Source organism: Pseudopipra pipra, chromosome 11, assembly GCF_036250125.1.
Source record: "Pseudopipra pipra isolate bDixPip1 chromosome 11, bDixPip1.hap1, whole genome shotgun sequence".
Classification (NCBI taxonomy): Eukaryota; Metazoa; Chordata; class Aves; order Passeriformes; family Pipridae; genus Pseudopipra; species Pseudopipra pipra.
The window spans coordinates 14,647,501-14,673,732 of record NC_087559.1 but is presented as its reverse complement, the minus strand read 5'-3'; the positions used below and the strand labels follow the sequence as shown (position 1 = coordinate 14,673,732).

At 42.6% G+C, this 26,232-nt stretch overlaps 1 protein-coding gene across 4 annotated transcripts in view; it reads left to right on the top strand.

Moving 5' to 3' along the window:
• The window catches only part of FANCD2 (FA complementation group D2), a 36,238-nt gene that overhangs the window by 7,005 nt on the left and 3,001 nt on the right, over window positions 1-26,232 (top strand). For all 4 annotated transcript variants that reach the window (XM_064667691.1, XM_064667688.1, XM_064667690.1 and 1 more), the window contains 33 exons: window positions 180-304; window positions 1,290-1,377; window positions 2,347-2,451; window positions 3,126-3,226; window positions 3,719-3,827; window positions 4,578-4,613; window positions 4,993-5,136; window positions 5,862-5,996; window positions 7,040-7,171; window positions 8,915-9,022; window positions 10,511-10,620; window positions 10,960-11,017; window positions 11,689-11,814; window positions 12,128-12,201; window positions 12,290-12,430; window positions 13,400-13,500; window positions 13,800-13,915; window positions 14,119-14,227; window positions 14,814-14,912; window positions 15,713-15,822; window positions 16,769-16,915; window positions 18,032-18,148; window positions 19,019-19,147; window positions 19,345-19,460; window positions 19,902-20,015; window positions 20,574-20,701; window positions 21,569-21,668; window positions 22,261-22,383; window positions 23,205-23,298; window positions 23,784-23,855; window positions 24,638-24,676; window positions 24,916-24,990; window positions 25,763-25,837. In XM_064667691.1, coding sequence (XP_064523761.1) covers window positions 180-304; window positions 1,290-1,377; window positions 2,347-2,451; window positions 3,126-3,226; window positions 3,719-3,827; window positions 4,578-4,613; window positions 4,993-5,136; window positions 5,862-5,996; window positions 7,040-7,171; window positions 8,915-9,022; window positions 10,511-10,620; window positions 10,960-11,017; window positions 11,689-11,814; window positions 12,128-12,201; window positions 12,290-12,430; window positions 13,400-13,500; window positions 13,800-13,915; window positions 14,119-14,227; window positions 14,814-14,912; window positions 15,713-15,822; window positions 16,769-16,915; window positions 18,032-18,148; window positions 19,019-19,147; window positions 19,345-19,460; window positions 19,902-20,015; window positions 20,574-20,701; window positions 21,569-21,668; window positions 22,261-22,383; window positions 23,205-23,298; window positions 23,784-23,855; window positions 24,638-24,676; window positions 24,916-24,990; window positions 25,763-25,837 — 3,456 coding nt within the window. The remainder of the gene's footprint in view (window positions 1-179; window positions 305-1,289; window positions 1,378-2,346; window positions 2,452-3,125; window positions 3,227-3,718; window positions 3,828-4,577; window positions 4,614-4,992; window positions 5,137-5,861; window positions 5,997-7,039; window positions 7,172-8,914; window positions 9,023-10,510; window positions 10,621-10,959; window positions 11,018-11,688; window positions 11,815-12,127; window positions 12,202-12,289; window positions 12,431-13,399; window positions 13,501-13,799; window positions 13,916-14,118; window positions 14,228-14,813; window positions 14,913-15,712; window positions 15,823-16,768; window positions 16,916-18,031; window positions 18,149-19,018; window positions 19,148-19,344; window positions 19,461-19,901; window positions 20,016-20,573; window positions 20,702-21,568; window positions 21,669-22,260; window positions 22,384-23,204; window positions 23,299-23,783; window positions 23,856-24,637; window positions 24,677-24,915; window positions 24,991-25,762; window positions 25,838-26,232) is intronic.

Below are 26,232 nucleotides of genomic sequence, written 5' to 3'. Positions count from 1 at the left end.
GTTCCACGAAAGTCTGTGCTGTGCTTCATGACTTCAGTGGGATGATGAGTTAAGGGACAGTTGGCAAAAATCCAGACAGGTGTTGGACTGAGTGACCTTATGTGCAGAATATTGTTGTAGTGCTGATGAACTGCTTGCTCATGTCGAGATTGGTGCCTTTCACCTGCTCTTGTCTGCAGGATCTCATCAAGAAGTTAATGCAGATGATCAGTGTCTCTCCAGTACCAATCCAGCATGATATCATCACGAGTTTACCTGAGATCCTGGAGGATTCCCAGCAAAGTGAGGTTGCCAGAGAGCTCAGGTACAGATGATTTTGGTTGGTTGTTTTTTCCCCTTGCACTCAGCAGAAAAGCACAAGGTTCATTAATGCAGGTTGCTCTGGGACTGACTGAAGTATTAGGACAGCAGTCTGTTCCTGTTAACATGTATGTTAACATTTGGGGACACCTAGCACTGGCTTGGGACATTTCATTTGTGCAGTTATGCTTTAAAGAGACCACAGACAATGCAGCAAAAGACATTGTATTTAAAGAATGCTCCAAAACTGCTTTTATCTAAACAGTTGTTAAACTCTTGGCTACCTGGATACAGCACAGGTAGAATCCAGTTAAGTACTCACTACTTTTGCTGGATCAGTCTGTGATCAATCACTTGGATATTATGATTAACAGCTTCTGATTTGTCTTGAATTCTGCTGTAGTAAGGACCAACACTGTTTTTATTAATTAAAAAAAACAAAAAACCACCACTTTTTTAATTAAAAAAAAACCCAAACACAGAACATGTGTGCATGAAGCAGAACTTTCTGACTATTTTATGTACTTTTCTCAAGCATATTTAATACCCCAAAGAACTGGAGAACTTAATACCAATAGTTATCCTTCCAGGGACCACTGCCTTAGGCTAGCCCTTACATCTGTCTTTTTTAATAGTGTATTTGTTTGACACAATAATTTTAGTAGTCTTAGTGTTTCTAATTCTTATTATTACACAGATAAAGTAGAACTTCTTTCTAGAAAAAGTTTAAAAGAAACTGAGATGCCGGCCAAAAATGATTAGATGAATTTTGGGAAATCCTTGAGGCGATTAAACACAGGTGCATTCCCTGCATGAGGAGTAATAATTTAGGGAACAAGTTTTCCATAATGCCAGTGACACTAGCTGTTGGCAGTTTCAGAGCTTTTTTTTTGCAGTGACCACAAAAACTACTGGAACTGTACAATACACAAAAGATCCCCTCTTGACTTTGTTAAGAGGACCATTTGTTTTCTTTTCCATGTTATCAGCGGCTTACTGAAGCAGGGCAGACGGCTGACAGTTCCAATCCTGGATGCCCTTTCTCGTCTGGATCTTGATGCAGGACTTCTGGCTGAGGTAAGAGCTTTTCCTGAGCAGTTCAGCAGACCCCAGCCCCTGCTTAGAAACATGAGAGCTGCAGCTGTTTGATCATTCAAAGTACTTTGCTAAATCTGACTCCTGTGGGCCTTCAAAAGTCCCAAGCTCCTGAGGTTGGAAAGAGGTCAGAAAGTAACATGTATGAGTGCTTCAGTGAAGAGCAGAGAGAAGTTTTCTGGCTGTTACAATGTGCATTCAGAAATTTCAAACACAGCTGTTTTAGCAAATGCAAAAGCACTTGTCCTGCTGCAGTAAATTTTTACTGCCTGTCTCAAACCTGCTTATTGTCAATAATTCATCGCTTTGAAGTGCAGTGACCAGACTAGACTGTTATATTCTAAGTAAAGGCAGACTGGTGATTAAATAATTAAGTAAGTTTTCTCTGCAGAATGCTGATAAAGGAGAAGAGATGATGATGTGCCTTGTGCCTTTTGGACATGCTGCATTGCTGCACTTCTTGGAGTTGGGCTTCTTATGAATAAAAATAAAATTGGTTCATTTGAGTGCATTAAATAGTGTTTTACATAGTCCCAAAAGGCTGATGCTACATAGCAGGCTGCTCGTCTCCATGCTTTTCCTTTTTGAAAGGCAGTTAACAAATGATGGAGCCAAGCTCTTCTCAGGAGTGCCAAGTGAAGTGATAAGGGACAACAGCCACAAATGACAGCCTGGGAGGTTCAGGTTGGACATCTGGAAAAATGAGTCAGGGTCTGCAGCACTGACAGAAATTATCAGAGAGGTGGCAGGGCTTGGAGAGGCTCCTCCATCCTTGGATATCTTCAAGAGTCAGGAAAACCAGGGCAAGTCTGATCTGGTACTGACAATATTCCCACTCTGAGCAGAAGGCTGGACTGTAACTCTCCAAAGATTCCTTCCCAGTAACATGACTATAACTATGTTTCTGTGAACCCTGGTTTTCCAGCTGATGGAGCATTGCTCTCTCCTCAGGTGCGACAGTCTGCCATGACCATTGTGCCTTCTGTAAAACTGGAAGATTTGCCTGTAGTGGTAAAATTCATCCTCCAAAATGTCAAGGCAGCAGATGCAGTGGAGGTACAGTATTTTTCTCATACTAAAGGGCCAGTCCATGTTTTAACAGAGAGAATTTGCTTCATACACAGAGCTGTATGTTTTAATGTCTTCAAGTACAATTTTAATATTGCCAAGAATCCAAGCCAGCCTTGCTGAATTATTTAATATAGGGTTTTTCATACATTGAGGAAGCCTCAGCCTAAGCCAGATGAGGTCTGTGATCTGCCCAAACCTTTCAGGGACACCCCTATGCAAACAGTGTGCCTGTGACATGCAAGCCAGTCTGTGCTGATACACTGCAATTCAACAACAGTCAGGTTGGTGAACTTCCATGCCCAGAATTCCTGTGGCTGTCTAATATCTTGCTCAGCTGCTAAATAGGATAAAAGTAGTTCACAGCAGCATACAGAAGATATAGGTGGGAATTCCATGGAGTAACTCTTGAAAAATCCTTTCCTGGTTTTCTGCATGCATCTGCAACATCGTGAGTGAAGAGCAAATTTTTGCTGGTTCATTTTCTAAGTTTAAAAAAAGTAATTGAGCACAGGTCAATACTTATGAATCTTTACAAATACTTGAGGTTTTTGATTTGTAATTTTAGAGTTATTCTGGGAAATTATGTTTTCTTTTCCTCAGCTTTTTCTGTTCCTCCCTTATATGTCACAGTGATTTGTGCATGGATTTGTATTGTACAGGTGATTTCTGATCTTCGTAAGAACTTGGATCTGTCATCATGTGTTCTGCCCCTCCAGATCCTCAGTTCCCAGAAAAAGATTAAAAGCCAAGTCCAGGCCAGGTACTTAAATAGGTTTACATGATTCTCCAAGGGTAAGATGGGACAAGAGGACTTCAACTCTCCCTTATCTGGTCTCTCTGGCACAATTGGCTACATACATGAGCCTAATTTATCTTATGTATATAGATAAGAGTGTCACCTTTATTCCTTCCTGCTTGGTACTATTATAACATTTGTCAGTCCTTGCCCAGCCAGCTTCCCCTGCCATGGATGTAGTTCTCTTTTCAGCTACCTGCATCCACGTCTGCAGGGGGATAAGAAACCTCATTTATAATAATGTTGCTGCCAGTAAATCTGTTTGAAGTTCCCTCCAGTATATTTTCAGTTGATTCTGCGACCTTTGCTTCCACCCTCTTCTGAAACTCTCTGTTGTTGCCAGAGCATTCCCTCTAGAGAATGGCTGCTTCAAGTAACTGCTGTGACTGCTGTGCTGCCTTGTTCCTTGTACTACAATATTTGCAGAGACTGAGTCTCCTTTCTGATCGTTTGCAGTTCTTCCATGAGCCAAGTAACCACCAGCCAGAATTGTGTGAAGCTACTTTTTGATGTGATCAAGTTAGCTGTGAGATTTCAGAAAGATGTCTCTGAAGCATGGATTAAGGTAAAATACATGCTTCAGTCCTTGCTTTCTTATTTATTTGGACTCCTAGGTTGAGCCTGAGCCTTTCTTGTAATCAGATGTGATATCAAAAGACAAATGTTAGCCCTTCATTTTACTGATACAGATTTAATTCTGTTCCAAATTAGCAGTGACTTTTCAGGAGTCTGCTTTCTTCCTCAGTTACCAATTTCACAGTGTTTGGAAGAGGGAAGTGAGGCTTCTCTGTACAGACTCTTGAAGTGCAGGGCAAACCTGGTTCTACATGTTTAGGAGAGTGTTTTGGAAAAAATAGGTGGGGTTTTTTCTGTCTGCAAGAGAGGAAAACTATATATCCATATATTGAGACTGAGCTGTGTGAAGCCTTAAGGTGCTTGAAAGTGTTCTGCTAGAAATCAATATTGGCTGGTATTGGTCTAAATTTAATTTAAAATTGCACTTCAGTGAAAACTATGACACTGTTTCTTGTTCTCAGTCCTTCATTGCTCAGTACCTCAGTTCCTTTGTCAAGCCTGATGTTATTTGAGAATATCCTTGTTCAAACTCAATTTGTGGCTTGTTTTTTGAATGCTTTCTGGATTCTTTGGCAAGATTCAGTTTGCTGGCTTTGATAGGTATCCTACTATAGAGGAGAGAAGTTTGTGAGTGTGTCACAGACTTTGGTGTCTACCTTTTTTGATTTGGTTTTGAAATGTAGTGTTGTACTGTAGCATAACAGCTTTCTTGTTTGTTTGTTTGTTTGTTTTTTCTCAGGCTATTGAGAACAGCACATCTGTGTCTGACCATAAGGTAATACTTCTCTGGGAGTACCCTCTTCTGCTGGTGTTCTCAAGGGCTTTCTTCATGTTTGTAGATGAAGAGATTGTTCTAGTCGGAGCAGAAACTGCCAGGGATGTTTCATGGATGGTTCTTCTGGTATTTGACTTGTTCCCAGTATAACAGCCATCCATTTTCTTTGTAACTCTTGGTTCATCCCTTCTAAATGTCAAGGGACAGAGTTATCCTGCTTTAGTTCTGTCCTGTTGGGCTAATAAGGTTTTTCTGCAGTTGCATCTGTCAGGACTTTCTGAGGTCTTGATATTCTTCTCAATTTTGACTTCAAGACTTGTAGTTGTCTGGACTGTTTAATCTTTTCAGCATAATGAATGGTGGTTATTTCCTCTGAAAGGTTCTGGATCTGATAGTTTTGCTGCTAATCCATTCTACAAACACCAAGAACAGGAAGCAAACTGAGAAGGTATTGAGGAGCAAAATCCGCCTGGGCTGCATCCCAGAGCAGCTGATGCAGAACGCCTTCCAAAACCATTCAACGGTCAGTGCTGGTTCTGCTTTGGGACTCCCTCTTTTCTCTCTCAAAGATTTTGTCACATGATGATTTAATCCTCTGCTTTATTATTTATACCTTTCCAGTTATTTATACTTACTTTTTTTTTTAATTTTTGGCCCAGATCAATGCCCTTTTGTAACTGCCACGTGGTTTTTTAGAGACAACCTTTTCTCAGCGCTGGATGGACTTTTTATTGTGGGGCAAAATCTCTCAGCCTAAGAGACCTGATCTAGCCCAGGAGCTTCACTGTGTGTTCCAAGCATGCTGTTGTCTCCCACAGTATTTTTAGAAGTTCATATGTTTACATGCACTGTTTTTCAACTGCAATGTTTTATAGGTCTAAATATATATATTTGCTGTATGTATATATTACCATTACTGAAAAGGTTAATGAAAAAAGGACACAGTGTTGCCTGGGACTTGCTTGGTGTCACCCATAAGTGATATGCTGCTGTGAGCTCTGCAGCTTTGCACGTTGGCTTCTTGACCAATCTGTTACTCCTTTCTGTGGAGAAGGTTGGAGAAACACATTCTGGTGGGCCTTACCTGCTCTTGTTTCCCATTTCTGAATGGGGGCAGTTGGAAAAGGTGGGAAAGCTCGTACTAAACTGTGCAAAGCTTTTGGGATGGGCTGTAGCACATGCTTTCTTTGGAGAACTGAGTGTATTGTAAACAAGCAGCAATGGTCTTTCATGATGTCTGTATTTCAGGTTATCAAAGACTTCTTCCCTTCGATCCTGGCACTTGCCCAGGCATTTCTGCACTCTGCACACCCAGCCATCGTCTCCTTTGGCAGCTGCATGTACAAACAAGCTTTTGCAGCCTTTGACTCTTACTGCCAGCAGGTAGAGTGTGATGGGTGGCAGCTGTTTGCTTTGTGTTTGCACTTTCTTCTAGTGTATGACACAATCCTTTAGGGGGAGAGGAGTTGGGGCAGTTGGAAACCTTTGGAGAGAGGTCTATGCCATGGAATAGGCCAGGAAGAAGGTGGGGAACAATCACAACAACACTGGTAGCAAGTGGATCAAGCTGTGTACTCTGAAGTAATCACAGATTAGACTTTTAGCTCTGAGTATGAGTTCCTTCACACTTGCTGACATCAGGAAATTTGGGGATTGAAGACAGACAGCTCTGCAGAAGTTTTTTAATGTGTTTGCACTTTTCAGGGCACAGTATGTTTATAATTAAGACTATTTGCAGTGTTGTGTCTATATTAGTTATTACAGCGAAATTAAGAAATAGATAAAAATGGCAAGTGGGAAAAACCTGAGATGTGAAGACATGCTGTGTCATCTGCCACAAGTTAGTGAGTCTAGTAATACTTGGAGATGTTAAGAATTTCAAAGGAGTAGTAGCAATTAGTGGCACAGGAAAGGCCTAGAGCCTAAGACAGTAGGTGGTAGTGGAGAGAGATCCCTGTCCTGAAGTCAACTAAAGTAAGGCCATAAGAACCTTTTGCCAGTTTTGAATTACTGTTGATAAAGATTGTGAAGGCACTGGAACTGCTGAAGTTAGAGATGGTGTCCACCTGGGTATGGTGCAGTGTTCTGTGTCCCTAAGAAAATAGGGAGGATTTTTGTCATCAGATGTGCTGTAGCAAAGAGCAGAAGCTGTGATAGTGTTCACAAACAGGCAGGCAAAAATTGGGGAAGAGCTGCTTTATGGAATCATGGGAGCTTTTAGAACTGAATAAAATTCAGGCTCATGGAGAAAGTCAATATTGTGGATATTGGGAATTAAAGAGCAAACCAAGAACGGCTTTAGAATAATATGACTGAGTTTCAGGATGACTGTCTGTACTTGAGCAGCACATCACGTAGGAACAGAGCAATGCAGCCTTTTTTTGGTTGGTATTTCACTCTGGTTCCTCTGGGGGCTTTTTCCTTAGGAGGTTGTGACTGCTCTGGTGACTCATGTGTGCAGTGGAAGTGAGACAGAGCTGGACATTTCCCTGGATGTGCTCACGGACCTGGTGGTGCTGCACACGGCCCTGCTGATGCGCTACGCTGCCTTCGTGAAGGTACCTGTGTTTCTGGGGGCATTCTGGATTTCAGGGTCCTTACAGCACTTTGCCTCAGGCCCAGAATAGGTCAGTGCTGCTCTGAAACAGAGGTGTTGGAACAAATGGTGCCTGTAAAACTGCCTGGAGAAATGCAGTGGTCAGAAGTGCAAGATGTCTGCTGTCAAAGTGTGAGCTGTAAGACAGGACTGTGTGTGATTTTTTGGCAGGGGAAATTGAGATGGACAACGCTTAAATTGCAGGCATGGAATGATGCCTGTGATGGAGGGAAAATGCTGTCTTTGTTAACATGAACTATTTCAAATACTTGGCAAAAACCTGCCTCCTCTGTGGAATGCCTGTTCTACCTATTGAAACACTGACAGTACTTTACCCAGTATTTGAATCCTAAGATAAACTCCTGGCAGGGGTGGAAAAAGACTTATGTCCTAAAATTTCAAAGAAGAAAGTACTCAATAGGGAGAAAAAAAATGGACTGTTGACTTCTGAGAATGACAGGCAGGGTCATACCTGCCCAGTCACCTGTTTCCAAATTACTTGCTTAAAATATGCTAAAAAGGCATTAAGATCTACCATAAGAATTTGCAGTGCAATCTGTCACACATTTGATGGGTATAACAGAAAGAAATGGGACTGGCTTGCCTCCTGGCAGAGGGAAGATGTGATAAGGACTCAGGATTGAAAGTAGTCCTTGAATGAGGCAACCTGAAATCCTACCCATAATGGAATGTGTTGTCAGAAGTGTGATGGGGAGTTCTTGCTCACAGCAGTCCACTAAGACCTCCTGACCTTCCTCCTGATCTTCCTCCTGACCTTGTTTGCATGTTCTTGTGCTGGCAAATCACTTGCAGATTATGATTTCTACAGGGTGATCTTTGATGTGTTACCAAAGCTGGTATGTGAAACACATTAATCAGGGCTCTGGCCACACCTCAAGGCTGGCAGTGTATGACCTGCATCTCAGGGGTGATTGAGACACTGGCCAGTTACCTCTAAAGGTCTGTAGAGCTGCAGGTGCCTGGCTTATTTGACACTGAGCTGAAACCTCTCCAGCACAGAGAGAACATGCAGATCTTAGCATGAATCATCTCCTCTAACAGCTATTTCTTAATCTTAAAACTGGGTGAATTTTCTTGAGGGTTGCAAAACTGGTTATTTAATCCTGTCAAACTCGACGCCTTGTTCCAAATCCTGCTTTAGGTTGGCCACTAGTAGAAGAAAAATAATGGCAATGAAAAACTCTGTCAGTGGTAGGAAAACTAGCTTGCCTCTGGAAACAGCTGGACTATTTTTCACTGAAGCACTGGAAGAGGAAATATCCTGAAGATGCCAGCCCAGCAGAGAAAATTCAAACTTTAGATCGTTAACAACTTGACTGCTACAGGGCTTGTAATGGAGATATTAGTAAGAAATTCATAATGTTAATTTTGTCAAATACTTTTAATCCTGTAACCAGACCTGTGATAGAAGATAAATAGCTGTGCTATTGTGCTGAGCACTCCTAAAATGCTTATGGTAGCCGAGCTGTTCTTCCCATTCAGCCTCTGATAAAATGAACTGCCATAATTAAAGCCAGAGCAATAGTTTGGCATTTATGTGTATTTAATTTGAATGTAGCTGTTTTGTGCACATACAAAAAAGGTAAAGCAAATAGTCTTCCCTGAGGTTGACAATTGATGTATTTTTGAGAATATGGAAAGGGATTCTTCATACATCTGAGCTCATTTGTGGCTTCTCCTACAGACCATTTTGGACTCTACACAGAAACTGAATCCTTGCCAGATCCGAAAGCTCTTCTACATTCTCAGCACACTGGCATTCAGCCAGAGGCAAGAAGGCAGCTATATTCAGGTAAGTAGAGACACAACAGAAAGTTGTTCAGGCTGTGCATTGGTTCTTTTGCTAGATTAACTAAATAGTGGTCTCATCTATGAACAGTGATTGATGTCAGGATGTCCTTCGGCTTAAAATTCTCTTCTCTCTTAGTGGCTGCAAGCCAGCTTGCAGCTCCAGACTTTCCAGTGACTTATCACAGTGACTGTGCCTTGCATCTTTCCCAGAAAGATCCTCTTTACTTGCACATCTGAGAAAGGTAGAGTTGTTAGAAATGGTAGTGGAAGGGATGGCATCCTCAAATCTAACATCCCAGTCCAAGTGGGACTGTCACTCACATTATATCAGGATGGCTGATGCTTTGTCCAGCTGAGCCTTGAAGGCCTGTAAAAGTGTAAATTCAGCAGCCTCTTTCCCAAGCTCTGTTTCTCCATCACTTGAAGGCATTCAGAAAGCAGAGTTCAGCTTCTTCCCTGAGATGTTTGTCTTGATTCAGCTGCTTAATGTCTGCACACCAGAGACAACAAAGACCCTCATGTTAGAAGAACTGAACTACCCAGAGCAGAGGACTCTGCTGTGAAGTGGCAGACTTCACACCTTGAGCACAGCAGTGATCAGATAAAGAAATGTCTCAAAGACATTTATTTCACAATGGAGATGTCTGGGTTTAAAATCTTCCCATTCATAAAGTTCAGCTCTTAGAAATTAGGACTGCTTGTCTTTCTTTGAGTCCCTGCATAGTTTGTGGGTATGTTTGCACACACCACCTTGAGACTATAAAGGAAAACTTCTCTTTCTTCCCAATTGGTCTGTGGCATGTAAAACAGCATGTCTATAGTCATTTCAGACCTTCCCACTCTGTTCAATTGGAGCTCTTCACTGCCTAAATTTCCAGTTGTGTGGCAGGTTTAGCTCCTTTCTGGACTACTTTCCTCAGTGATTTCCCCACTTCCTACCCCACATCTCTCATATGTGTGACTTGTGAAAATTGCCTTGGCAACACACAGGGTGACTGTGTAGCCCAGGAGGACTTGCCATCAGGGAGAAGTGTTCTGCCTGACACCCTCATAAGTTGTGAAAAGAAGGGGAGGAGTGTAAGCTCTAGAATTTATTCTGAGCTGAGACTTGGTAACTGTGGAGATCCAAGGCTGGCAACTTGACTCTGTCTTCCAAGATACCAAAGACTTCAGAGGTACATAATGAAAGAAATTGATATCCTGGGAGCCAGCTTCTTCTTTGCCTTTTCTGTGTACTTCTGAAACCCAAGTAATTAGACAAAAGTAAAAGCAAGTCACTTTTAATGCTGTTTGCATCCTTACCTAGAGTTGGGACCAGTATTTTCATAGTAAAGGAAACATCAGAATGCACATTGCTTTTGCAAAGCTGTAATCCCAATAACCATCCCCTGTAGCCTTTGGAGATGACATTAAGTAAAGAGACCAATAGAAGTGTGAGTGATGTACACAAGTACCTTTGTGGTGATGGTATCTGTGTCTCTTTTTTTAGGATGACATGCATATGGTGATCAGGAAATGGCTCTCCAGCACAGTTCCCAACCACAAGCAAATGGGGATTATTGGTGCTGTTACCATGATAGGCAGCGTGGCATTAAAAAGGTGAGAGAGAACGTAGCAAAGAGTTTAACATACTTTCAATTCAGACCAAACCTGGAGTGGAACAAAGTCAGGAGTGCATTCCCTTTGAGATCATGCACATACAGCTACAGCTATCAGGCTTATGGTGATGAGTGTCAATGGTTTTCAGAAGAAGTGATGACTACAGGTGATAACCCGTGTCTTAACAGCAGCGTGTCTTTTCCTAAAGACATGTGTTCCAGAAAACATCTTTTTCATGCATAATTCTCTGATTTCTGGAGAGAGAGCCCTGTGTGTGTGATGGGTTTTCCTGTCTCTTGAGTGTTGTGCCACAAAAGCAAGGTTATCAATTGCTTTCAGGACTGAAGGAGATGGTTCCTTGGAGAGACCAGAGCTGAACAGTGAGCGTGATGGGCAGGTGAGTGCCAAGAATGGGGCACTGTGGGAGACAGGGAGGGGTGTTGGAAACACAGTCTTAACTGAAGTAGTGTGTGGGTCTGGGAACTACCTTTCCTGAGCCTAGATTCTTGTACATTTACTGCAGAGCCAAGAGTCTATTAAAAATGTTTTTGGAGAAATAAAAGTCTGTATTAAGATAGGACCTGCTGGTCTTGCTTACTGCTAGTCCAGGACAAGCAACACTGCAGCCATTTAGTGGAAGTTTTCTCTCCAGCTGTTATTTTCAAATACAAAGGAAAGAAACAGGGCAATCTGCTTCAGTGAGCCAAAGGCTTTGCCACTCTCTGAGCTTGGCAGCTCTTCCTTTCAAGTATTTCTGCTGTACAGGGTTGGCCTAGCCTTGGCCTTTATCCTTAATTCATGTTGAAGAACCTTCTTCTAGGCTGGCTCTCTATTTTTCAGTCGTTCTGGGCAGACTCTTTTGTGTTATTTCATGGGGGAGCTGGGTCAAGACCCTAAAGGCCCATGTTCCTTCTTAAAACTGGGTCTTTGCAAGAGCATTCACTATGGGCTGTTACTCTAGAGATAAAGCTTTGGATATGCCTCAGAATAAATTAATTTGAAAAGGACTGAAGCCTGAGTTGGATCTTTAACCTTACCCTTTTTGCACACTGTTCTCTCTCCTTTCAGCTGTCTACCCTGCTGGACCTTGTGGGCTTCTGCTGTGAGCAAAGACCAGAAGTCTTGGCTCTGTACTATGATGAACTTGCCAATTTGATTGAGAAGCAGAAGGGCAATTTGGACTTGCAGCTCCTGGTAGGTTATAGAGAAACATGTTCTTCAGGCATTGGCAGGACAGAGTTGATTTGAGGATTTCACTCCAGTCTGAGAACTTTTTTTGTTCTGTAAGAGATTGGTCAGATACAAAAAATAATCTTTCTGCTCTCCTGGCTTTTTTTGATTGTGGCAGATTCTTCACTGTGCTTTAACAGCTTCCTTTATGTGAGTTTTTACCTGACAACAGGGAACCTTTTAAAGGAAATTAAGCATGCTGTTAAGATTCATAGACAAAAGTAGAATCTAAAAGAACTTTAAACTTTGCTGAGCAGGTTTTTTCCTTCCTTTATAGGATGAATTTGGAAAGAGTCTGGTGGAGGATTTTCCCAGTGACTTTGTGGTGGATCTCAACCCCACAGTGGATGGGTATGCTAATCATAGATAAAATATTGGTAATGTTTCTGTCACTGAGAGCTGAGGTGGTCAACAAGAGCTTGTCTGTCTTTCCTTGCAGTTCATTCTTGTTCCCAGTGAAGTCCTTGTATAATCTGGATGAAGATCAGAGTCAGGAAGCAATTGCTATTAACCTCTTGCCACTGGTGTCACAGAGTGAGCTTGGCAGGGTCACTGGTGGAGTGAGTAGCCAAAGTAAAAGGTACTTTGACATTTATCTGTGGGATGACTGTAAAGGTAAAATAATTGTTTTCATTTGTGGCACTTCACTGCTACAGCCCTGCCTCCCAAAGTGCCTGATAAAGAGCTGGTCAGAGAATTTATCAGTTTGCAGTGTTGTTTTCCTTCTCTTGCTGTTACACATATGCAGATAGGTCTAGAGGCATAAGCTGGTTGGGAACTGTCAGTCTGTTGTGGCTCAGGCTGTTTAGGTGATTGTGGGTAAGTCATGTGGGTAGACTGTGCTAAAACCACAAACATGCAGCCAAAAATGAAATTTGACTGAGAAATAAGGGCATTGTCTTTGGAAAATGGAACAGGAAGCGCATAAGAAATAAAAAAGTAATTAAACAGTAGGGCATCAAAGTTAAAAAGCATCATAGAATCATAGGATCGTTAAGGTTACACAAGGCTTTTTTTTTTATTTGCAGCTTCTCAGCCTGTGTAATTTATTATCATAGGATTTTGTTGAGATTTCCATTGTGCTTTTAAAAAGACACAAGTACTTTAAAATAAAAGAAAATATAGCTATTTTACATGCATCTGTGGAAAAATGTTCATTGTCCTGAGAATGTGAGCAGTGGCACACTACAAAACTTCCAAGGAAGTTTCTCCACTGGTCATAGCTGTGTTGTGCACAATTTCTTACAGTTCTTTCTGAATTCTTCAACTTTTGGTTTCCACCAGAAATAAATCTGACCCCATTTTGTTCATTACAGCCATTTTTCTGCCCTTATATGCTTTTCCAGAAAACTGGTAATCACCAATGTTTTATATTTTTTCTCTAACCACACAGTGCATTTCTGCTCTGGGTTGGTGGGACTTGCAAGAAGCAAAATAGAAGGCATAGGCAAGGTGGCCTGGGGAGGACAGAGGACATAATGGAGAAGTGATGGGCATTCTGGAGATACATAAAACACAGGACTCACTCCATTTCTTTTTTTCCCCCCAGGGCAGTGTCACCCATATGTCTGTCACCCTGTTTCCGATTGCTGAGGCTCTACACTGCAGAGCAAAACAGTGGAAGCCTGGAGGAGATTGATGCCTTATTAGGTATGGGAAAGGGACCTTGTATGGGGTCTGGCTTGTTCCTGTCCCAGGTCTGCAAAGACTTCCTGCAGCTGTGGGAAGAATTGTGCAGTTTGGGAAGGAGGCTGAGATGTTCTGTGCCCACACAGTGGAGGAGAGGCAGGGGAGACAACTGGTTTGTCTGGGGATGGAGTGGCTGACAGGGCTTACTCCAAAGAGGCATTGGAATTGATACAGGCTTTGGTGAGAGACTTTGTCCATGCAGAGACCAAAGCATGGGTAGCAAACACAGTTCAATGTGTACTTTTCTTACTCTCTGCCAGGTTGTCCCCTGTACCTGACAGACCTGGAGGTTGAAGGAAAGCTGGACTCTTTGTCCAAACAGGAACGGGAATTTCTCTGCTCACTCCTGTTCTATGCTGTCAACTGGTTTCGTGAGGTGAGTAGATTGCACCAGTTATGTCCATGTTCTTATGGGCTGCTGCAGAGCTTTGTTTGCAGTCAGGACCTCATTGCACAGCTCATTTGTGTTGTGTTGTGTGCTTATTCAAGACTTGAGAATGTTATTCAGAAAAGAAACAATAGTATAAGTGGGTACAAATCTCCCTAAGTCAGTGAGTTTGGTTTGGTTTGTGTCTCTAGGTTGTAAATGCCTTCTGCCAGCAACAGGATGCTGAGATGAAGGGGAAAGTTTTGACTCGATTACAGAACATCACAGAGCTGCAGAATGTGCTGGGAAAATGCTTGGCAGGTGAGTATGAAACATTTGTACATTCTGGGCCTGTACCTGCTGTGAAGTGAAAGGGATTGTTTTCGACATCAATGGGGGGAGTGTATGGTAACACACACTGCAGTTTTACAATGGCTTAAGAGTTGGTGCATGCAGAGATATTGTTTTCAGTTTGTCCAAGTCCAAACTGCCCTTCTCAATCACCTCGTCAGCGAGGAGCACACGAATTACACACTCTAGAGCCACAAGCACAGGAACATTCACATTTACTCGCACAGATCTCTCCAGTAGTTGGCATTTAGTCCTTGCAGCACATGCCTGCACATACAGATGATCACAAAGTTACACTGAAATACAGATAAGAAAGTACTTGATAAAAAGACAGGACAGTGGTGATCAGGCACAGAGTTCAGCCAGACCAAGATACTGATTGACAGTTCTGACCTGTGATGATAAAGATAATTGGAGCTAAATGCACTGCAGCAGAAAAACAGGGACATTCACCAGGACAGTGAAATGTATGGTATTTCCTTTGGATATGTATCTTGCCTGTATGTTGTCATTCAGGAGCTGACCTAACCCCACTTCTACGTTTTGGCTCTTTCAGCAACCCCTGGCTATGTCCCACCACCAGCTACTTTTGACTCCGAAGCCCCAGAGGCCGCACCATCCATTAATGCCGCTGGTCCAGCGAGAAAAAGGAGTGGTAAAGAAAGTTTAAAATGTTTAAGCAAACAGATGAGATGGGAGTTGACTGGGGTATTGCACTGCAGCCATTGCATTTGTGTGTGTGTGAAGCACTAAATTACTGGCAGAGTGTTGTCTACCTTGAAATTTTACCTCATCAACTCCTGTTGCAGCTGAAGTGGAGATGTAAAAATATCCTACACCAAACAGGTGTTGGATAGTCTGTCTTCCTGGGAAAGTAGATGCATAGTGTTTAACAGTGAAAATTTAGGGCTTTCACTGATTGTTTTCACCTACCAAAGTGTTTTCTGCAGCAGTAAGTTCTGTCTTTGATGGGTTCGTGGCATTGTCTGGTCCTGAACCTGTGGCTTTGATTCAATGAGTTACTCTGCTGTTGGCTTGGCATCCCTGCACGTCCCTTCTGTAGTTGTGTCATCTTCCTTTTCCAGGTCCTCTTCCTTTCTCAATACTGTGTCTGAGGAAGAAGCATTAAATTTTCAAGCATTTTTTAAGATGATGTTCCACTCATTTTTGCAATCACTTCATGATGCTTAAACTACAGTGAGAACAGTGAGACTTGGTTTAATTTCGTATTGTGACTTTGTAAAAGAGAAGCTGATTATGAGGGAATCCCAAATGCATTTGACTCTTTTTTTTTTTTTTGTCTGTGATCCTGGCTATGGATGACACAACCTATGCATGCTCCATGCTTTCTTAATGCTCATTAAAGTACAGGCTGTGCTGTTTGCCTGGCTGCAAGTGCTGTCTAGTGCAGAGCACAGTGTAGCCTTTGATTCTGAAGTTGCTTTTCTCTTTAAGGAAGGAAAAAGAAGGCTGATGGCAGCAAAGCCAGCTCTGCAGATCGTTCTCAAGTGGATGATAGTTCTGAGGGAAATCAGCTTGATACTGAGCTCTCTGAGCTGGAGAAGGTAGGTGTATATCCCTGGGGACTTGCAGGGAAGATGGGCTAGGGAAGGTGGCATAGAACATAAACAGGAGCTTTGAGAGAGGGGTTGTTCATTTCAAAAGTTAATCATGATGAAGTTAAATTCTGCTTTCTGGCACGTGCCTCTCCTCAGAATTTTGAAAATTGTGCCTGCAGAGGCCAACCACTCTCCACCAGGGAGTGTGGGCCAGGGCAGTGCCAGAGTGCAGGATTATCAATAATACTATTAGTTACTTTCTGATTGAGACTATGGAGGGTTTCTGTTTAAGACAGCATCCCATCTCTCAAATTACTGCAATAACCTGCCATTCCTAGATTTAGGTCAGAAATTGTGAGGTGAATCTGGAAAATGCAAACCCTGGTAAGGACCATCCCTCCTTCTGTTCTAGTCTGCTTGAGTCATGGGTGCTCATTTTGCAAACGTTCCTTGAGGTATTTAATTAATGTATTCATGATGAAGCATCTTTAAAATTATGCATTTTCATCACATGCTAAGAACTATTTCCCAAACCTATCATGTAATGAACTGGATTTTATTTCTTGTTCTTTTGAATAAGCTCTTACAGTATTGTTATCATGTCTGGAATGAAAGATCTGTGCTGTCTAAAAGAGAGAAGCCAGGGAAGTGTGCCCAGCTTTGGGCTCAGCATCCTGGATGCTGGGATCTCATAAGCATCCCATAACTTCCCATGTCTACCAGTGCTACTAATAAATGTTATTCAGAGTCCATTTTATCAGTTTCAGCCAGGCAAATACACTTCTGTGCTATTGTACAGGGATGATAAATGAGTCAGATATGATAACAAAGTCACTTAAGTTACAGGGAATAAGCAGAATCTCAAATAAGTTTGGAAGGGAATTCATCTAAGCTTTATTTGAGGTCAAAAGTCTTGCAGGTTGCAACCTTACTCCTGCCATTTCCTTTGCAGAGTGCTGGTGACAGAGAGGCAGGAAATCCTCTGGCGCAGCTGCAGAGCTATCGCCCGTACTTCCGAGAGCTGGACCTCGAGGTGTTCACTGTGCTGCACTGTGGGCTGCTCACCAAGTCTGTCTTGGACACAGAGATGCACACGGAGGTGAGTGGAACAGCCTAAAGCCACACTGATAAGGCTTTGTGTAACAGCCCCTCTCGAAGGCCTTGGCCCTTTCTGCTCCATTTAAGTGGACAGCAGGTTGGTGTTAAGATGTGTTGGTCTGGAGACCAGGAAAGCATTTGACCCTAAAGAAAGCCAAGTACTTCAAGGCACTGAGGAAAAGAGGACTCTCCTGAGAAGAGCAGACATGTAGTGTAGCAATGTTAAAAAGAAAGTGATGTAAATATTACATAGAAGGAGAAAGATGCAGTAAAACATGTATAGACCTCATGGAAAGAAAAGGGCCTTAATATTGAACACTGCTGAGCCACAGGGTGTAAAATACACTGAGTGACCACCTGCCTATCAAAAAGAACCTATGACATCTAAGTAAAGCTCATGGTGCAAAAAGACAGATGTCTCAAGGCATCAGGAGACTGGAAACAGCACAAATGTGGGATGGTGCCATGGAGGTGCTGTCAGAGAGCAGGGTCCTGTGTATCATCTGGGAGCTTATATAAAACTGCATCACTAGGGATGTGGAAAGTAGAAGTGCTTCATTTTGTTACCTCTTTGTAGGCAGGCTGAGTCCATCTGGAGTCTCATTTTGTCAGGCTACAGTAAGATGCATAAAATGTGAAAAGGCCGTGGCAGGCTGGAGCACAGCCTGGCCTGCCCTTGCAGGACAGCTCTCTCTGTGCATGCAATCTTCCTCCAACTGAAAGACTTTGACAAGACTCTTGAGCCATGTGGCATTATTTCAAATTACTTCTTGGCTGTTACTGAGTTGGTAAATTTCTGGGCTGAAACCTCTTTTTATCCTTAGGAGATAATTTTCAACATAAATGTATATAAATCAGTTCTTTGTCAGTAGTTAAGTTGTCCTGACATTGCCTCAGCTATGTTTAGAGCATCAGGGTGGCTTCGTGCTTTCTGTAACCAGAACCAATGTCCCAAACCTGCCATTGGGGAGCCATAAAACCCAAGAATGTACCAAACAGGTCCCTCCCGAGGTTAACTGAGCCAGGAGTTGTAACTGGAAATGGAGAGAGTGAACTTGAGCTTCAAGGCACTACAGTTACATCTGGGTCCTGGGATTGCCTGTTCTTTTAATTGCAGGCTTGTGAAGTTGTGCAGCTGGGGCCTGCTGAACTTTGCTTCCTTCTGGATGACCTGTGCTGGAAGCTGGAGCATGTGCTGCCCTCAGGCTCCACAAGGAGAGTGCCCTTTCCAAAGGCAAGTACAGCAGCAGGCAGTGGGTCCAGGCCTGGGTTGAGGCAGAGCACAGTAAAGGCCTCCAGGCCTTTCCCGAGAGAGATGTTTTTCAGAATTATTTTCACCTGACAGTTAAATGGAAGTCTGAGGCCCAGCTGTGTGCCAGAACAGCAACTGCTCTTTCAGAAGAGACTTGTGTACCACTGCCCTCACTGAAGTGTTTGCAGCATCTCCTCTGCATATCTCACGAAGGGTTATTTAATGGAGGGAAATTCTTGTAGCCTCAAAACTCAAGTGACCCTTTTCTTAGCCCTCCCTGGGGAGACTGGCTGCTTCAAGAAGCAGCCCAGGCTAGGCAGGCCAGATGGCTGCCACAGCCAGCAGAAGCTGCTGCATCCATGTTTCTGGTTTTTTTCTGCATTAGAAAAACTCCCCTGAGTGCAGGGACTCCTTGCTGATGCCTTTGGGAGAAAAGTAAACACATTTCCCACTGTTAAACTATGAGAAATTCACTACAACTTGATGGGCTCAATCATATTTGTTGTTCTTTCTCCTTGTCTTTCTACCTATCTTAATTCCCACGTGCAGAGACTGCCTTCTCTTAGTGTTTGAGTAAAGTGTTGGACTCTATGATCTTAAAGGTCTTTTCCAACCTAAATGATTCTATGATCCTGCGTGTCACATCAGTTTTATTCTTGTAGTCAAATGTTGTCCACGTGTCTGAGTTGGTGGTGGTTGTTCAGCAGAAGCCAACTTTTCAACTCTCTGACTCTTCCTGATCATGTATGACATTGGGAATTGCACTGCTTGGCAACAGTCTAAGATGTAGCACTTGAAGTTATTCTCAAGAAAGGCTGATGAAGCAACTTTAATCTTTTGGGTTTGCTGCAGGAAAGAGGCTACAAGGATATTGGCTTTTCCCATCTGTGTCAGAGATCCCCCAAGGAAGTTGCTATGTGTGTAGTTGATCTACTAAAGCCACTGTGTAAGCACATGGAGAACATGCACAACTACTTCCAGGTCAGTGGGCTCAGTTTTTTGACTCAAAAAACTGTCAAGTTTTGTCTCCTGTGAAGATATTTTTCACTTTGTTTGTGGGAAAAAGAGTCATGTGGTTTTCTTCAGGTTTTTTAAACACGGAATTTATGGAAATGGATTCTTGTGCCCTTATCTTTCTTTGGGATGGTGTCTAATGAATTATTTGTTCTGTATTAAAGACAGTTGTACAAAATCAGGGTGCAGAAGATGAACTAGGAGTGAACATCCAGGAGCACCAGCTGATGTCCTCTTGCTACCAACAGCTGTTTCTAACTTTTCGCTCCTTATTTGCCTGGTGAGTTTAAAAGAAAAATATACAGTTGCCTCCATGAGGAAAGCCCATTTATTGCTTCCTCTTCTTGTTCCTTTTCTTTAAAGTGTTTGTACCCTGCCAGTGGCCTGTCAGCCATGCAAAACAACCCACTGCATGGCTGGAGACTTTTAAGCACTTCATAGTTAGGCCAGGCTTCATTGTCTCATCCTGAGCTGAGCTACTGCTGTAGGTGATGAAGCACTGACCTGATACAATTCAATCAATGGGCTTTTGGGTCAAGACCAGCATGAGGCAGACTGGCAAACTTTGTATTTCATTGACAAAAAGCCTGTGCAGGACTATTCTTGAGTATCCAGCTTCCTTATTTTTCGTCCTGCACAATATGCCCAGATATACATTTGTATCTGCTACCTCTCTTCCTTCTAGTCTGATGATGAACTGGACTTTTCCCCCCCCCCTCAGGAATGGTTTTTCTCAACATGAAAATACTGACTTGCTGAGATCAGCTCTCCAAGTGCTTGCAGACAGGCTAAAGCCCGGAGAGACAGAGTTTCTTCTTCTTGAGGAACTGATAAGGTAAAATCTGTATTTCACAAGGTTTGAAATGGACAAATTTCAAGCACTTTTCCCTGTTTTGTGTGGGCATAATGGGTAAATGTGTGTTTGGGAGCTCTCACAGAGACCACGTTTGCTTCAAACAGAGCTTTGTATTTAGTTGAACAGCAGTGCAGTTAAACCTAATGGAAAGGAGACACTGGACTATAAAATATGCATGAATCTATGGATCTCATTTGTTTGTATGCTATTTTAGACAAGGAGTTTAGTAGGATTGACAGAAGGAATGAGCATGTTCTGGATAGTTAGGATACTTACAGGTACACTAGGCAAAAGCAGTATATAAAGATGTTGCTACACTTAGAGTGGCTGGGGCTTGAGAGTAGTTTCTCAGTGACTGAATTTTGACATACTAGTGGCTGACCTCCCCTTCTTCAGAAGGGCACTGCTGGAGCCAGAATACTGGGATAGGGAGACCTTGGATCTGAGATGGTCTAATGCTTCCTTTTTATTGATATGTTTCTGAGAGATTACTCTGCCTACCCTGTTTTTACCTTTTCCCTTTCCTGTCATATCTAGTGACAGTTTTCAGTACCTACTGAATTTCCAGCAGAGTGTTCCCAGCTTCCAGTGTGCACACATCCTCACTCAGCTCCTGATTGCCATCGCTGAGAAACCAATGGCTGGCTGGAAGAGAGAGAAAATGGGTAATCTGTGAAGAACCACTTATCTCAGATTAATTTTTGTGTGATCTTCTCCTTGTAAATCTTGGGTTCTATGTAGAGAGTGCATCTTCTGAGGGAAAAATTTCCTTTCTGTATCCTAGTAATCTCACTGGGTAAAGAGTCCTAGCTGTTAATAAAAGAAACAGCAGTAAATATATTGGAATGTCTTTGGTATTGTTCTACTGTGCCTCAGCCACAGGCAGACTCCAACTCTGTCAGCTGGTCATCTTAAAAATCAACTTTTAAGAGTTCTAAGCACAAACCTGCTGTTCAATTTTGGTACCAGCTTAATCATTGGTAATGGAGGTGATTGATCATAGACTTAATCCCATGTAGCTTGGAGACCAAGAGACTGTCAGGTTTGTTAGAAGTTTTGATTTAAGAAATCTGTAAACTTTACACTTGTCTGTTCACGTTTACTATTACAGTGCTGTGGCCAAAAGGTCAAGTCTCTTGTTATTGGAATTCCATTTCTAGAAATGGATACCTTAAGGGTTGCATGTGGCCTCATTAAAAACAAACAGATGGCACACTGCAGGAGCTACCAAACAAATAAGGTTTAACATGAGTTTGTAGAGAAATGGCCAGAGGTGGATTATGGTTCTGATGTTACGTGTATTCCAGGCCAGGAACACACTAGATAGGCATGTATTTTGTTATCGTGGTATATGTCCTATGTGACTTTTCTGCTTTTTAGAGAAAATGCATTCTGACTTAGCAAAGTTCAGGCACGTGAAGGGTATCGATATTGTCGTCTTTTAAAAAGACATTTGGACTCACTGCTTTTGTATGGATGAAGGAGATTTTCTTGGATTCTTCTTTCAGTAAGTTATCCCTTATCTTTCCCAGCTTCACTAGCAAAGCAGTTCCTCTGCCAGTCATGGGTGAAGCCCAGTGGAGACCGAGAGAAGGGCAGCCAGTTCAACAGTGCTCTGCACACTCTGCTCTGGTAAGGCTCCAGCCATTGCCCCAGGCAATGCCCAAGACACTCTTTTTCTAATAATTACTGTTGCTGTAGAGGGATGACCCCTCTGAATCATAACCCTCGTGCTTACAAGCTTGTCCTAAAGCACTGTTTCTACAGCACTGAAAAACAGTGAGTGATAGGAAGAACCTTTAGCCATGTTTGCTAGACTAGACCTTGTCAGGGTGTATCAACACATCTGTAAGTTTATGTGCATACCTACACATATGAATGTGGGTCTGGACTAAAGTGTCTCGCTTTCACTGAGCTGAAAGCAGGTAAGCTCTCCCTAAAGTCAAGGAGAGCAGGACTGAGTATTAGGTAAAATACAATCACAGACTCAGAATGGTTGAGCTTGGAAGGGACCTCTGGAGGTCTCCCTGTTCCAGCCCCATGGCAAGAATCCCAGTAGCTTTTAATGACATCACTGTGACAGTTCTAAGTATTGCTTTGGATTTCCTACATGTGATTGCCTTTGGCATAAGGAAGAGCTTGACTATTTTAAGCCAGTGTTCAAGACCTTGTTGTGTTATTCTGCATCATATTTATTGATCAACTCTGCTGGTCTTGGATTTAGTGTCTACCTGGAGCACACAGATAACATCCTGAAAGCTATCGAGGAAATCTCCAGTGTTGGTGTTTCTGAACTCATGGACTCTGCCAAAGATGGATGTTCTTCTACATATCCTACATTAAGCAGGTAATTATATCAATAGAAACTTGGAATTCTATGATATGCATAATGTCAATTTCTACTTTTAAATATTTAGTTTTCCTATTTTGTGGTCTGTTATGGTTTCATGTTAGTACTGCAGCGGGCTACTCTGGGCACTTGTAAATATTCTTTTGACACTACACAGCAAGATAGGATATAGTTAGCTTTGTGTCAAGGTGGAATGTCCTGAGCATTAACACAATGTTGAGTTTATTACTGTGAGCTATTTTAATTGGAAAATGAACTGCTGTCTGTTGTCAGGTGTGTTGTCTCTCTCTGTGCTACTGAGGTGGTATAAAGCACTCTAAAAGTCAGCATCAGAGGCCTGGGGTGGCTGTAGGGAAACCTGGGCTGGTATACAGTGTGGAAAAGCACCCTCAGGATGGTTCTGCTACTGGCATAGGAATTTTGAAGCATGGATTTCAGAGTGTTTCTGCTTCTAGCACAGGAATTTGGAATCATGGTTTAAACAGGGATGAACAAAGTACATGCACTTTAAAACTACCAGAATTGTGTTATGCTGAGAGCTGCAAACCTTCCACTGTGCACCCCCAGAGTTACAAAGAAGTGGTGGTGTCTAAGTGTGGTTCATACTGGGGAAGTGGTAGTGACTTCCCAGGATTCTTCATCTGTCTGGGCAATTGGGCTGGGCTAGACATGCTTATGAGTCCTAGGGTCAATCTCCTGTGATTTCTGACTGAGGATGCTCAGCTGGATAACCATCAAATTTTCCACATCATTCTGGTGACAAACAGCTCATCTAGAGGCTCAGAGCTGGCTTTTAGTTTTTTTCACTTTCTGCACAGGCACACGTTCCCAGTTTTCTTCAGAGTAATGATGGCTCAGCTAGAAAGTTCAGTGAAAAGCATCCCAGCTGGAAAACCATCGGACTCAAGTGAGGTAGGAAAATAAATCCACTGGACTCTTTGAGGAGAAGACAAGTTAAACTGCATAGTGCAATAAAGATGTATAAATTGGAAAGGAATTTACTTCTGGTCTTTGTCTAGGAAATGCAGTCAGACAGCTTCCTTCATCAGCAAACTTTGATATACAGGGTAACATATCAGTAGCACCTTTTTTTCCTGATTTGTACCATACCAAAAATCTAGTAGATGTGCAGTTGGTCTGAACTCCTGTGTGGGAGCACAACATTATTTTGGAACCAAGAGCTGCTCTGAGAATAAGGAAGTGAATTAACTCTTAGCATTTTAAGCCACTGATCAGGCTGGAATTGCCATGAAGTGTTTTTGCTGTGATAAATCTGCCTGTGTTGAAGCTTTGTTCCTCTGTCTTCAACAACAATGCTTTCAACACTGCTGAAAGCACATCCAGCAAGGTGAGAGGAAATACTTCATCTTGGGATATTGTCCCCTTGCATCCTGTAGGTGCAACTGGAGAAGCTGCTGCGCTGGAACATCGCTGTGCGGAATTTCCATATCCTCATTAACTTGGTCAAGGTGAGGTTTTGGTTGTTTTTCTGCCTTTACCTTCAAATTCCCAGCAAAGCCTGGTGTACCCAGGTTCATGAAGCATGGCTGACTAGTGGAACAACTTGAAGGTGGTGAATAAACCGGTTATAATCTGTGGGCAAGGGTTCCCATTTAGCTTTCACTTCAATACTACTTAATTCTTACAGCCTGCACACCTTACTACCACAGTTCTTACACAAATAATAAGCCTGTACAAAGACAGGGTGATGTAAGGAAGTGCAGAAAAATGACTGGATGAAAACCCCAATTTCCTAGTGCAGGGTTTTGTGACTGACAGTCCACTGCCAGCTGTGTGGGAGGCAGATGGGACAAATCCTTCTGGTAGATCTGGAATAACATCTGCCAGAAGAAAACACTCTCCTGAAGTACTCAGCTGAAGGCTGGCAAATACTCAGAACAGGAGGCTTGGATTGCTGTCTGTAACTTGCCTCATAGCCCTCAGCTCCACTTTCTCTTATGGTAACATAGGATCTTCCTTTGACTCCTGCTGACAGTTCATGCCATCCTGTGGTGATGAACTCAAGGCCAGCCCCACTGGATGAAATACTCCCTTCTTTCTGTCAGTTTTGGGGCTGGTTCATTCAGTGTCACTGAGTGTGACCCTGGTTTGGGCAGAAGATGACAGATACAGCTGCACTTTTCTCCTTGCTTAGGTTCATCATTACTGTTTGCTTTTGTCATAGCTGAAGTAATGATTGCTTCCTTTATACTTGTGGAATGATCTGACTCTTTTCCTCTCGCCCGAGTAGGTATTTGACAGCAGGCCTGTACTCAGCATCTGCCTGAAGGTGAGCAAGGGTTCAAAATACTGAAGAAAGCAGTTTAATAGCAGCTTTCTTGAATCATTGCCCATTACTGATCCTGTATATTCCAGTACAACCTTCACATGGATGTAGTCTTACTAAGCCTCTGGCAATGAATGTATTGTTATCTTGAAAGAATGTATCATTATCTCATCTGACTTTGGGATGGTTCTTTGAAAAGGAGTTTAAATTTACCTTTTGGTATATTTATCATTCTTTTACAGTATGGCCGTCAATTTGTAGAAGCCTTTCTGAAGCTTGCCATGCCTCTCCTGGACCACAGCTTTAAAAAGCACAGGGTAAGCCTTGTGGGAGCAGAACTGTCTGGAACCACTTGGGAAGCATGATTGATGCTTGCTAGAAGGAGCTTCCTGTCTCTGGCCACATGTTGGCAGGACACTTGTGACCCTTCATGACAAACTCATCTAAATGTCTCCAGCTGTGCTCTGCCCTGTTCACTTGCCTGTCCAGTGCTCTCCCAGCAAACACTGTTCCCCAACTTGCCATCACTCTGGTCGAATGACTCCACTGTTAGCAAATGAAGTCCTTTCAGCCTCCATCTGCTTCAGAAGTAATTACCACAGAGGTGTCACTCTCAGAGTAGGAAGCTCGTGTGAGCAGGCAGGTTGCTCAATACAGAGCTTTGATATCTGGAGTTCATGTTGGATGTGTTTCAAATAGCACAAGCCAGCAGTATGTTTTAAACTTTTTCTCTGGTTCCCCTATTCAGAAGCCGTACCCAAGACAAGATGTGACAAAGTTGTCTTAATTGCCTCAGCTTTCACTGATAGGCATTCATTCCAAACTTCAGTTCAAAATGAGTTTCAGTTTAAAGTGCTTGACCTTATGATATGTGGTCAGACTTTTATTACCAGTTACTTGACTTAGATGCACAGTGCAAGTCTCCTGTGGCCTGATCCTGTTTGTTTGATGTTTCCTGCACACACACATCGTACCTCTGTCCCATAACCCTTGGAAAGGATTGCTAGGACTAATGCTGCTTCAGTATTCTTGTTTCCCTTATGGAAAAATTCTTTGAGAATGATTTGCTGGTCTACTTATTTATTGCAGGATGATGTGCAGAGTTTGCTGAAAACCTTGCAGCTGAGTACCAGGCAACTTCATCACATGTGTGGCCATTCCAAGGTAAGATAAGTTCCAATTGCAGCACGAACTCCTGTCCTAATAATGGTTTCTTTCCCTTCCACTGCTCTTCCAGGGCATAGGCAGGTTCTACCTGCATGCTTCCAGCAGTGTCTGTATAAGCAAAAACTCTGAGAGAAGGTGAAACAGCCTTGATTAATGGCCCAAAAGTTGAAGCATTTGTTCTGGAAGTGGCTAACTTGGATTTCAGATCAGGTTATCATTTTTAGGGACAGAGGTTCTGGACATCTTTGGTTGTTGGCATCTGTAAAGGGGTATTTCTGAGGACTCAAGCTAAGACCTTAGAGACAGATCTTGCACAAAGTATAGATGCCAGACTGATAATATGGGAGAGAAGCTTTGCCAAAGATCAACAGCCTTGTGAGTCAGAAGAATCA